The 13,328-nt window shown below is 39.4% G+C and overlaps 1 protein-coding gene across 4 annotated transcripts in view; it reads right to left on the bottom strand.

Moving 5' to 3' along the window:
• Positions 1-2,023: 2,023 nt before the first annotated feature.
• Positions 2,024-13,328, bottom strand: part of ivns1abpa (influenza virus NS1A binding protein a) — a 28,646-nt gene continuing 17,341 nt past the window's right edge. For all 4 annotated transcript variants that reach the window (XM_085982578.1, XM_085982580.1, XM_085982579.1 and 1 more), the window contains 10 exons: positions 12,435-12,608; positions 12,021-12,146; positions 8,715-8,822; positions 7,758-7,878; positions 7,425-7,649; positions 6,298-6,419; positions 5,853-5,979; positions 5,637-5,768; positions 5,177-5,350; positions 2,024-3,195 (listed from right to left, as the gene is read on the bottom strand). In XM_085982578.1, coding sequence (XP_085838704.1) covers positions 2,936-3,195; positions 5,177-5,350; positions 5,637-5,768; positions 5,853-5,979; positions 6,298-6,419; positions 7,425-7,649; positions 7,758-7,878; positions 8,715-8,822; positions 12,021-12,146; positions 12,435-12,608 — 1,569 coding nt within the window. In that variant the 3' untranslated portion in view covers positions 2,024-2,935. The remainder of the gene's footprint in view (positions 3,196-5,176; positions 5,351-5,636; positions 5,769-5,852; positions 5,980-6,297; positions 6,420-7,424; positions 7,650-7,757; positions 7,879-8,714; positions 8,823-12,020; positions 12,147-12,434; positions 12,609-13,328) is intronic.

Raw genomic sequence — 13,328 nt, forward strand, 5'->3', positions numbered from 1 at the left:
CCTTTATAGGGCACTAAAAGTGCATTTGACCATGGACTTACACAAAATGTTAACCCATCTATCTTCAGCTGCTGACTGACTGGATCTGAAAACAGGGAATGCTTATCAAGTTTCCTAGCCTGTGTACTTCCCTCATTAAACCATCCTGTAGAGTAAGGGTTCTCAACCTTTGCTTCGGAGGACCCTTCGTGTTATTAAAAACTCCAGAGCCCCTGTAACAAGTATTTTTTCTGTATAAAAATTAGTTATACAATTAAACTTATGTTTTACTTAATGAAACTTTTTGCTGGTGCTGAAGTAGACTGTCTGAGGTTGGTGGAGTTCTGCTTAAGTTAGTAGATTGTTGCCAAGGTTGGTAGAGTTATACAAGTTGGTAGGGTTATACTGAAGTTAGTAGACTCACTGGAGCCCATAGAGTGCTGATAAGACCGATGGTGTTGATGGCTGGGACAGCTCTCGCTTCTTCTGTACATTACGAATGAGCTGATTGGAGTGTGCCCACTGAGACTGGACGGCATCTCACACCATCTGCAGGGTTGGGGACTCAAGTGATAATTGCTTTGGATAATTACTGGGGAGGGCAGAGAGGCCAGCGATTCTCAAATGAGGATCCGGATACCCCTTGAAACTTCAGATGCCCACTGTAGCATTTATTCCCCAAATAAGTTGGAAATATGATTTACTGGAAGAGTTAAACATGACTGCATGCTTGCCTGCACAATTTTACATTACAATGGGCTTGTGCCATTGGAGTATTTGGACACATTTCAAAATAGTTCTAATGTTCACATCAAATTCCTCTGTTGAAGGTCATTCCTTTATCACAGCTGGCAGTAATGTTAATGAGTTCTGAGGTAGTATCGTAAACAGTATTCAGTCTTAACTGTTTCAAAGCACAGCCCAAAACATAAGTGGTTATGGGAAAGTTTACTCAGCTTGATGATTGCAATTTGACTTCATTGCTTAGATTTGACTGAACCTTTTCTTAGCACCTGCCAAATGTGTACTTTTGTGAAGTATGGTATTGTACAACCAACATTAGCTGGATGATGCCAAATAATTGAGATGATGCCAGCAAATCTTGAGCCTAAATGAAACTGAAATTTTACTTCATAATTTAATGCTTTGCACTGTTCAAATATTTGCCATTTCAATAAATTTTAAATTAACAATGCAACTTGAGATTAATAATGAACTGCAAATTTATAGAATTCTGCTAATTTGTTCTAGAAACAACTGGTTGCATATGATGCTAAACTGAAAAGCTCTGTTGAAGTTGAGGAAACTGGACTTTTCCCCTGACAAATAATGCAAATGTCTTTTTCAAATGACACACTTTCAATGCAAATACGTAACTTACAAAGAACACACTGGCCAAATGGGTTTTAGCACAATCATAGGGCAGATAAATTCAGAATTTAAAGTCAGCTACTTGCTCTCACTTATGTTTCTCACCCATTTTTCAGGTATAAAATAGACACAATATACCCCAAGGTACCATGGCAGCAGCATGACTAATTTGCACTGGATTCATATAATCACAGGTGCTTTACAGTGTATGCAGTGTAATGAAACCCCTGAACAAGCACCTGTTCTGGTCCTGTGGATGTGGCCAGTTAGGTGCATGGGAACATAAATGTAATTAGATAGAGACATGAATTGGTTTAACTGATGTTAAAGTTCTCTAGTAGTTTACTAAGAGAAATCCATATTGGAAAATGTGACTTTGGCATTATCACCTTAACAGACATCATTGTCCATTTGCTGATTGGAAAATAGGATACCAGGTACCAATTAACTTTCATCTAAAACCCTTGTGGGGGGCAGGGAAGGGGGAAAAGTCTCAGTACATTTATACAGTTTCTCCTTTTGATTAAAGGCTACAACACCTTAAAAGTACTTGTAATCTACAATGTCAAAGCTAATCTGGTTAAGGTCAGAAATTAAGAATTCACAATTGTAATTAAAATCCCATTCTTCTGGCTTTAGAACATGCTGAAAGAATACACAAAGCCCATGGAGGTCAAGAGTTCAAATATTTAATTTTCTAAGTCAGCTATTGTTTTAGGAATGTTAGCTACATAGCTTGTAACAAAATTGATTCTCACAGGTGCTCTTCAATCTTTCACTATTCCATCCTAATACAATTTCACATTCAAAAACCCTCGTCATGTTCAACAAGCATTTACAGAGTAGTACAATAAGTTATAGCAGAGGCAAACATTAAAAGCTCTTTCAAGGAGAATTCTGTGTATGTCCCACGCTGGTGCCTCAAATTCTAGTGAAAAGCTTTCAGTTTAATGCTTCCAAACAATATCCGATTTTGTTTCTCTTATATAGTATATTCATCCAAGTATAAAAAATTGTTATAAAAAAGGTGATCATAAAACATTCAATCCAACACAAAAATGCTTTAATTGGCAGGCTGGTCAGCTTAACCATGACTTGTTTAAACTCTACCCTTTCCAACATCGATTTCTTCCCCATCGCCTCTCCCACCACCCCACCCCAAATCTGCCATGTTATTTCATTACTATGCCGCACTTTTTCAAACCAGATAACTTCATGATGAGACAATGTGCAAATGCTGCAAAACAAAACTCTGGGGAAGCTCTAAAAATACGTATTTCCTATTTTCCAAATTGAAATGAAAACCTTCTGCGCACCAGGTTTGCACTTAACCAAAAAACCCACTAGGAATACACAACAAACATACCTACATCCTGGGGCAATAGTATTTACAGCTTAATGTAATTATCATAAGCAAACCCAAAGGTTTTATGTTACCATTAAAACCCAGACTTCATGCTTTAAATTGTTCTAGATACCTACACCCCAACCATAAACATCCAAAAATGTAATCATTCTCCACCCACCCAAGTACAACACAAATTACATCACTAAACTTGTTGAGCTGCAAAGAAAAAGCTAAACTTTATAAACTGGACATATTTGTTTTGGTGTATGGGCTCCATTCATTGGTTTCTGGGTTGTATACTTCTACGTTGTTCAGAAACTCATTGCCATCGAAGCCTCCCACAGCATAAAGGAGTCCGTTCACTGCAGCAACCCCAGCATTACTCCTTGCTGATGTCATGCTTCCCATCATCTTCCACTCATTGTTGGCCGGATCAAACATCTCAACACAGCTGAGTGCATGGGTTCCATCAAAACCTCCCACGGCAAAAATTTTTCCTGCAAAAATAATTAATTATTAATATTACAACACTGGACAAAGTAGACAATAGAATAGGGAAGGAACAGTGTTAAACAGCAGCCAATCACCAACACATGGGCCTGCAATTTGCAGTCAGCAGTGAAGTAAAGGGGTTCGCCGCTGGCCCTGAAGTAAGCATCCCAGAAGATCTCGATCTCAATGGCAAGGTCAGCTTATCCGATATGCAGCTGAAATCAATGTACAGGAAACTTTGGTTTATCTGGAGGTTAACTGTCCAGAATGCTCGAGCCACCGGCAAAAATCAGGAGCTGTTTCATTAGGGTTTTTTTCCCCCCACCAGTCAGGCTCTGCAAGGTCTCACTGAAGCTGTTACTAAGCTAGAGACACTTGCAAGGTACGGCCGACTATTTAGAAGCTGTTGAGCAACAGGGTTTGTTGCCAGATACAGAGCTCAAAATCTCCGTATGTTTCAACATTAGCGCTGGTTTGTCCAGCAGTTTTGATGGGACGGCAACAGCTCGGTCCCGTCGGTGCCAGATAGCAAAGTTTCCTTTTGTATAGTGGGAATCCCATAGTGCGAGCTGCTGTGATGTCAACAAGCTGTCTAAGCAGCCAATCACAATGCAGAATAGGGAACCAGGAAATAGAAAGCACTAATCACTTAAGAGCAAAAAAGATTTTTTTACATTCACATTGGGTTAAGGTAGAAGCTGAAATATGAATAAATTAAAAAATTTAAAGTCTAATTTTTGAACTTAATGGAGAAATTTGACATTCCAATTTAAAAATGAGCTTTTCAGGGCTAGAACAGTTGTTTAATCAGTAGTTGTTACTCATGATTGCCATTAAAAACCCAGTTACACCGCATTTGAATGGGTCTAACTTTTGTGGGGGTTTTGAACAGCAATGTTTGTTCGGAAGAGCAGAAATGGGTGTCCGATCACAGATTGCCAGCTCTTTGGTTGGGGGTTCCACAGCAGAGCCTGTGGAGGAACAGTGAACAACAAACCTCAACTTCAGCATTTCCACATTAGGCCACGCATGCGCTAAATTCTGAAGTTGCCGTCAGTTTCAAAAGGAGAAACGGCAGCGAACACTGCCAGGTCGCAGTCATAAAAATCAGTACGAAGAGCAATTTTATTTTTTTTTATTTTAAAAAACTTCAACACTATTAAGAGAGAATGGGTCAGTATGGATAGAAAGCTAGCAAAAAGGCAGAAAAAAGTGGCAATTAGTGGTTGTTTTCTTTATAATTTGGGGCACAGTACAAAAGCAGAGGTAATGGTAAACCTATGCAGAATTGGTTAGGCTACAGTTAGAATATGAAATCGAGTTTTGGGCATCCTTTACTATAATAGCAAGGATGAGGCTTTAATTGTAGTTTAGCTAGGAGAGACTAGAGAAAATGCATCTGTTACTGGCAAAATTTAGAGATCCAAGCTGTTCAAAGTTACAAGGGATTTGAGGTTTTAAAAGTAATATGGGAAAAAGCTATTTTTCACTGGTGAATTTTGAAACCAGAGGATCCCATCACCAAAAGATCAAAAAAAGGGGGAAGCTCTTATGGGCAGAGAGTTGTTTGGACATTGAATGCCCTACCAGAAAACTATGGTGGCAGAGTCAGAATAGCTTTAAAAATAAAACAACTTCATTTTTAAGTATATATAGGGGAAAAGCCAGGGAATAGGACAAGACAGATGCAGATGCCAGCATGATGGGCCAAAGTGGCAGTCTCCTTGTGCTGGAAAATTTTAAGTCAGTACTTCTTTACTGCAGTTACAAAGCTCAATTTTAATACAGCAATACCATCTATAAAGCATGTGCTTAATTGGCCAGTTACTTGTAAAAACAAAGTCCAACATTCAAAATGCACCCCCCCCCCCCACACCATTCCTTATCCTCCCTCTCCATTAAAAAGATCAATTTTTATGTTGGCATGCCGATAAGCATCAACTGCTAGTTGCAATCACATCAACTCAGCAAAAGTGCATTTCTTACCATCATAGACAGCTACCCCTGCTCCACGGCGAGCCATATTCATGGGTGAAACCAGAGTCCAGGTGTTATTCTCAGGATTATAACGCTCCACAATGTTCAGACAGTTCCAAGACTCTGCACCTCCAGCCACATACAGGAAGCCATCCAGTCCACATACAGCAGCTTGATGTCTACCTAATATTCAACAACATTTGGAATTAATGCTTTACTTATTTCTTGCAGAGTGTCAAAGAACTGGAAGGTAAAAGTAGCCATTTTCCTTGTAATGGCATCAAGTACTAATATATTCTGAAATTAACCTTCTACTACTAATTAATTGAAGTTCTTATATATAAAACATATGACCTAAAAATCTTCATGTTATGCAAGTAACCTTTATAAAATAGCACTTTGATCTAACTTTTTAGTCACTGCCATATACGGATTACAGATTGCATTTCACATTGAGAATTATACATACGTGTATTTAGAGGAGCACAATTTGTCCAGGTTTTTGAAACTGGGTCAAAGGCATCACAGTTTTTCAACCCTTTCTGTCCATATGGATCTGAGCCACCAACAATATACAGCTTTCCATTCAGGGAACACACACCTACCAACCAACCAGAATTCAGTTACTAGCCACTTTTATCACTAAGTTAACCATTACATTAATTAAGGGTTACTAGACACTTGCCTGCATTGCAACGATTGGTACGGAGCTCTGGTACTGGAGTCCAATCATCGGTATTTGGATTGTAAGTCTCACCCCAGCAAAGTTCATCTGAGTGGCCATTGGATCCACCAGTTACGTACAGTTGACCCTGCAATACAAAGACAAAACTCATTCATCTCCGACCTAAAAACAAAAAATCTGGCAGGTTTCAAGCACTTGGAAAGATGGAAACTTTTAAAAAAAATCAGGAGCAGTGTGTTAATTGCTTAGACATAGTTATTAAAATTAATGATAGAAAGCACAACATAGAAAAGGTTATAAAGCAAACATGCTCTTCCACAATTTAATTTTTTTTATATTGAGCTTTTAGTTTTAAACAATCTAAAAATAGCAGCCATAAAAAAGACATAATGGATCAAGCCGGTTTTTAAACAAATTTACAAAAATGGCTCTTTTGTTCACTTACCATCAACACTGCCATCTGAAACCGTGCACGTGGCGTCCTCATTGGAGCAACGAAGATCCATTCATCAGTTGCAGGATCATAGCACTCTACTGTTCTTAAGCATTCCTCACGATTATAGCCACCTAATAAACCAGTAAGAATGCAAAGTCTGTGACAAATCTCAGGCAAAAAGCATAAAAACTACAGGAAAAGCAACTCCAAACTACAGGCACGATTCTACACAATAGAACACATTTGGCATGACTTTACAGAAGTACAACTTTATTCAAATTGATATTAAAAAGGGGCAAATTACAGCTAGTATAATTGTTTTGTTAAAAAAAGCCCATGAGTGGAGGAAATAAACAAAAAACAGTAATTGTACCAGGATCATTGAACATGGAAATCATTGGGGCTGTTGAATTAACTTTCATTCAAGAATGATGGGAAATGCTCTGGTAACATGGAGACTGGTATTTAACCATGGTCATTATTGACAGGATGCAACTTAATTTGGTAGTACCCAATATCCAAGAGGCCCTTCTCTTGTAGGGGAAAGGGAAAAAAGATTTACCTGCAACCAGTCCCCAAACTGGTTGAAGAGCACCACAGATCTACAAAATGGTGTATTGGCAAGCCAAACTTCTAGCAAGAGGGCAAAAAATCCTCAACGTTAGACAATTTATTTCACACACATTATATCCTCCCCTCAATAGATTACAAATGTGTCAGATGGGGTACAGATACACAGACCTAGTCTGGGCAGAGGGAGCCAAACTCAGTTGGGGCAGTAGTGAGGGCATTGCAGTTGGCCTTAATTTCCCTAGGTAGGTAGGAGGGGGAAAAAAGTCCCCGTTTTGGCACTCCAACCTACTACTAAAAGTGCACGTATGAAAACGGGATGAGGACCAGATCTAACGTGATTGCAATGCCCCTGCAAGTCAAACAGCCCACCTAAATTCATACACAAAGAATAACCACTCGAGTAAGGAGGTACTGGAAGACCACTGACAATTTAGCACAAACCACTTTCAGATGAAAGTGCATAAAATGAAAAGAAAACTGAAAAACCAAAAGGGCAAAGTGCTCTTTCTTCAATTATTAAAAATGTGATTCCTTTCTGGAATACTTATTTAATTTGGACTCACCAGCAACAATGAGCTTGCCATTCAGATCTGCTGTTCCTAGACCAGAACGGGCATACTGCATGGGAGACAGGAGTTTGTCGTCTTCATCTTCAGCCCGAACCTCAAAACTTATACTCTTGATTAGACACGGAGTGGTGACGGGTGAACTGTGGGGACTGTTGCGGCCATGAAGGAAGATGACACACAGCACACCATTTAGAACAGCCAAGCACAGATATGTATTGCCTGAAGAGCAAAGTAGTTGACTCATTAGCAAGTAGGCAGGTATTTATATATAAACAAATGCAAATCCCCCCCCCGCTCCTCCTGGCACCCCACATGGTAAGAACTTACATGATGTTTTCTCCGAAGCAATGATTTTCCACTCATGTTTGTTGGTTTGCACTGGAGTAGACATATTTCCAGAAGAGCTGCTGTACATCTGCCGGTGGCTGTTCTCCCGCGGAGAGGTCTTCTGCAAAATTAAATGGGCAGCTAGAAAACCTAGCTGGGCTGCACACCTGCATTCACCTCCAGCACAATCCTACCAGAGGCACAGGTTACTGCATCAGACACTAGGAATTTGACTGCTAGCCACTCCCACAATAGCTTCCTAGTCACTCTCCAACCCATTTTTGTTGATTAACACCTTTGCCAATACATGTTAAGCACACAGATGTGATTGGTGCTAAAGCAACAGCAGTACCAGAACTAAACAACTGTACCAAGAACTAAGCAGCTAAAATCTCAATGCAACAGACAGGGAAACACTGGCTAGTTGATGCTCACATATGGGTAAACAGCACGATATGCAGTTTTTATACACTTCAATCTCCACTGGACCTCCAACACACTATGACAAGATTAATGTCCTACTTGGACCCTGCAAATCACACTATCCAGGGTAGTGCCAACTGAATGCCTAGCATCTCCCTAAAAGGGAGGAAATTACCCAACATCCCCTTCAGACAATTCTAGAAGCAACATTACGAGTACCCCCTAGCCAAAGCTCGACCGGTTACTTGGCCCACTATAGAAGGATGTATGGTTAGGGTGAGAAAACACTCAAAATGCAGGAGTTCTGGGATACATCGGACTGCATACCTTTTTAGTATTTCATCCCAACCACTAAATCCCATGTTCTGTAGCTTAACATACACCATGCAAGAAAAACAGCTCACAAACTTTCTCTATATGCTACACTGGCTATACAGGCAAAATGAGAATACTGTACTAGACTAATTAATTAGTGGGAATTGAATGCACCATCCCGACTAATTTTTTATATGTACATCCCTTAATATTCAGTACCTGTACAAACTGAATGTGGTCATCATCAATGCCAAACACTTCAGCCTGTCCATCTAGTATGCTCCCATCAAGCAGTTTGTGATCAGCAGAGTAGTACAAGGTTTGAACCTGCAAAACAGCAACAAAACACCCATGTGGCTTCTGTTTCCATAGCAACAAGTTAGTTTACGCAAGCTCCTGGTTATTTGGTCCCTTAGTGCTGGAAGGTCTCCGCTTTCTTGGAGGACTGCAGTTGTCTGACAGAAAATTAAGAGTCATTTGCACGACAGTAGAAGCTCATTCTAAATAAAGGGATGATCGGTCCTTTGCACAGTTGCTTTGGAAGCCGGAGGCATAGAAAATCCACTCCGACAAAATGAGGCAGGAAGATTCTTTTGCACTGTAGAGGTTTCACGGATGTTGCTAGGGAGAAATTGTGCAAGAAATACAGGAAATGCAGAAAAACACAATGATTTGATGACCACTTCCACACAGATTATAAATATTTGGCCTTGGAAGGTGAACAAATATTCACTGGGCAATTTGTTATCTAATTTCTCTCTTTCCAGGGACCCGGTTTATATATAGAAAATGCTGGAAATACTTGGGTCAGGCAGCATCAGTGGAGAGAGAAACAGAGTTAGCGTTTCAGGTCGATGACCTTTCATCAGAACTGCTAAATCGACCCGAAACATTAACTGTTTCTCTCTCCAGATGCTGCCCGACCTGCTGTGTATTTCCAGCATCCGCAGTATTTTACTTTTGCATTCCTGATTTATAGACTATAGGTTATAAAATACTGGCCAGTCTGTAGAAAAAACATCTTTCTTCAAACCACCCACAAAGTCATTCACTGCCATTTCAATTTGTAATCTGGGCAAATTAGTGCGAAGGACAAGCTCATTTAATCCTGAACCCACAGGTAATCACAGCTTACAGAATTAAAGTAGTTGAAAGACATCAACATCATAAGATGAGCAATGGCTAGAAATACACCTCAAAAAGGGCAATCTTTAATCTAGGTCAGCTTCCAGTTTACCACAAGCAACAGAAGAAATAAGAGCAGGAGTAGGCCATATGGCCCCTTGAGCCTACTCCACCATTCAATAAGATCATGGCTGATCATTGACCTCAACTCCACTTTCCCACCTGATCTCCGTATCCCTCGATTCCCCTAGAGTCCAAAGAGAGTCCAACAGGCCACACATCTAGATACATTGGAGTTACAAGAGAAACAGTGCCTGTTCTCAACTAGAATGCTGCTGATGTTCACCCTAGGTAGATCTTGACAGCACAATAATCCAGTAGTGCAGCTATCTCCCAACTGGAAATCGCTCAATCTAGCAGAGATTGATCCTAGCTACACTGCATTACCACAAGGTTCCAATTGGGTTTCACCTAGCTTGGCCAATAAATCACTTCAATGAAACATTCCTTCAAATATGCCCTTCTGAACAGCTGGTGACTAGAAAGTGCAATATCCCAGATCTCCAAAGATTTATCTGCTCAGAAAACTCTCTACCCTTAGTACTGCCAGTCAGTAGGAATCTCCTCAAACACCACTACTCTACACAGGTTACCATGGACATAAAATATTAAATAAGCTATATTTTGCATCTAGTGATGCTATTTCTGCTAGATGCTCAAACAACAATGCTACTGTCATGCATCACACCTTAGTGCACATATGCTCTCACTTTAGCCTGCAAAGACAAATATGAAAGTACTGAAAAAAACACAAAATTTTGTCAAAGTAAAAGTAATTTCTACAAACACTTCAGTGATAGGATCAACTCCAGTGGGACTCAACTTCAAGATCTAGTTACAGTGCAGCAGAGTGCAGACTGTCTACTTAAAAATACACAAGCTTCTGCACACCAATCCATTAGGAAAGTTTGATTTTGATTGTGCAGATTAAAAGATCAACATTGCCTGGGAAGTGCTCATCTTCCTGTCAAAAGCAAAACTGAAGTGCAGTACAATTATACAGCAGCATGGTTAACATGTACAGAAATGATTGGAATCTCTGCCTCCAATATGCAGCAGTGAATAGATGCTCAATTAGACCTAAATCTAACTAGATAAGTTCTCTACATTAACAAAAAGTGTATTTTGTTTAGTTTTTAAAATTAACGCTTCATTCCAGTTCTCGCATAATCGCCATTGCCAGAGGGTGAAGTTACCATGCCTAACAATTTTGGATTTAACCAGCAAGATTGTCTTCCTGTGAGTGAGAGAGAGAGAGAGAGAGAGAGTGTGGAGGAAGAAAGAGTAAAGAACCAGTGCCCTACAGCATGTTGTTATGCAAGAAGCAGCTAGATAAGTAAGAGAGCAAAGAAATAGAAGGATGTGTTGATGAGATGAAGCAAGGTGGGAGGAGGTTCATATGGAGCATATGCATGTTGGGCCAAATGGCTTGTTTCATTTCTGTGCTTTAAAATTCTATGTATCAGATAACCAACCAACCAAATGTGCATATTCCTCCATCATATAGCCACTGATCCAAGTAATCACATGGAAATTTACCACCTCTCCAAATAACTGCTTTTGTAAGAAGTCATCTAGTGACACTTGTCTTTGCAGCTTGAATTGGAAGAATTACAATTAGAAATCAGAGACTTACCCGGATAAAGCCAGAATTTAAAAGATCCCCAGTCACCTCATCTATCACTTTATTTAAGCCTCCCTTCTGCCCTTTAGAGAAAGTCAACATTTTATACAATAAATCACAAGTTTCTCACCAAAAACTACCCCAACAGCAATAAGCAATTTTAGTCAGATTCTGCCACAATGTCATAACATATTAATGTAAGTAACCTTATTAATCCTGCAAAAGGAGCAAAGACCATTAAATCAACTCTTGCCCAAAGCAAAATTCTGCAGACTTTTAGGGAAAGGCCGCTGCTTCCTTATGAGTCACTACCCTCGTAGTATCTTCCATTTTCTTCAGGCTTGAAGTATTCTAGTTTTGTTAGATTAAACCTAAGGAAATAAAAATCAATTGGGAGGGAGATAAATTAGAATATTGTACTTACTCATATGGATTAGCTGTGGAAGGAAGCAATTAAACATAGAAAAAAGTACCTTCTCTCCCTTTCTCTAAAGCTTTTCCTACACTGCAAAACAAAATGCTTCAAAACAAAAGAAATTTCCACAAATAAGACAGCATAGAGCAGAAAAAAGACTAAACAATTTATACTGCTCACCTTCACACCCCCACTTTCTCAGCTTAGGGGCACCTACAGCAAAATTTAAATTCTTTAGGATCATAGTTTATACTGTAATAGGTGCAAACCTCCATATAACCACAAAGTTTGTTGTACTAACCTCTTCCATCAACGCTTCCAGGTTTTTTCCATTCTCCCAGACACTACGTTGCACCCAGTTGATTACCTTTGTGTAAACTTTACTGGTGCTTGGCAAGGAGACATTTTCCTCCAGTATCACCTCCAACTGAGAAAAAAGAGATTCAATTAAACTGGTCTCAAAAAAAATACATATTTAAAAATTTGAAGTACCCACATGAATACTGTATGCAATAAGTATGTTTGTGACTAGAATGAAGTTAAAAATTGAACAAAATTCCAAGTATTATAGCCAAAAGAATATTCTTACCAACAGTAAACATAAATCAATCATGTTGTGGTAGAAAATGGCAAGTTCAAACTATTACAAATCCAAAGAGACTTTTAGCATTTATTAGACAAATCAGTAGAAGTTGTCAATTTCTACTTTGTTCACCTTTAGCCGTGGAAGTTTCAGAAATTCATCCTGCTCTGAAATCTCCAACAAGTTTTCCTGAATGCAACTGTCAATCTGACCCAGCAGCCTAGAATCTCCCATCTGGCTGGCAAAGTTTCGATATGAAATACAGTTCTGGACATCCATCCTGGATAGTATATAATCACCACAGACCTAAAAGTTACATTAGAGCAAGTTAGCACTTTATTGTAACAATTCAATGGTTGGGGGGGGGGGGGGGGGCACACAGCAAAAGCAAGAGGCACTAAAAATACTGCCACATCTGAAGGCACACCTTGAGGGAAAACACAATTGCACACCACCCAAAAAAGGTACAAGTACACTGCCATTTAGAGCTGCACAACAGCATTGAAAAGTTATGGTATAACTGCACTCAATGTAAAAGCAGTTTGTGGTGTGTATTAACACAAAATTGTCAGTGCAATTTAAAAGTTATCTTGTTAATCTGATCTCCAAATATTGAAGCCAGGAACAGTTAAAACAATGAGCTGGTATTCTCACATTTGTTTCAACTCCTCAGCAAATGCAGTGCAATTCCAGCCCAGCACGAAGCAATATTTAATATCAAAAAAATGGAGGAAAAACACATGTCCACCTACCCATCAAAAATCAAGTTAATCACCCAGAAGCAGAGCTCTACATATACATCGAAGTAGTGCTCTCCAGTTTCAGTGCAACCACAAGGCACTTTTAGTAGAATGCTTGTCTGCCTCACTAAAAAGATCACACTACAGGTGCCAGTATGACTGATTAGCTCTGAACACAAGATCAACCGAGATGTAAACCAGTCACAAATCAAGATATCTACACCGAACTGGAGAGGAAGAAAGATGGATTGGATCCAAGTATGAAAATGTCAAAATAATAATTCTT

The sequence above is a fragment of the Somniosus microcephalus genome, chromosome 3, assembly GCF_052327205.1.
Source record: "Somniosus microcephalus isolate GS21.2 chromosome 3, FLI_Smic_1.0, whole genome shotgun sequence".
In the NCBI taxonomy this organism is placed as follows: Eukaryota; Metazoa; Chordata; class Chondrichthyes; order Squaliformes; family Somniosidae; genus Somniosus; species Somniosus microcephalus.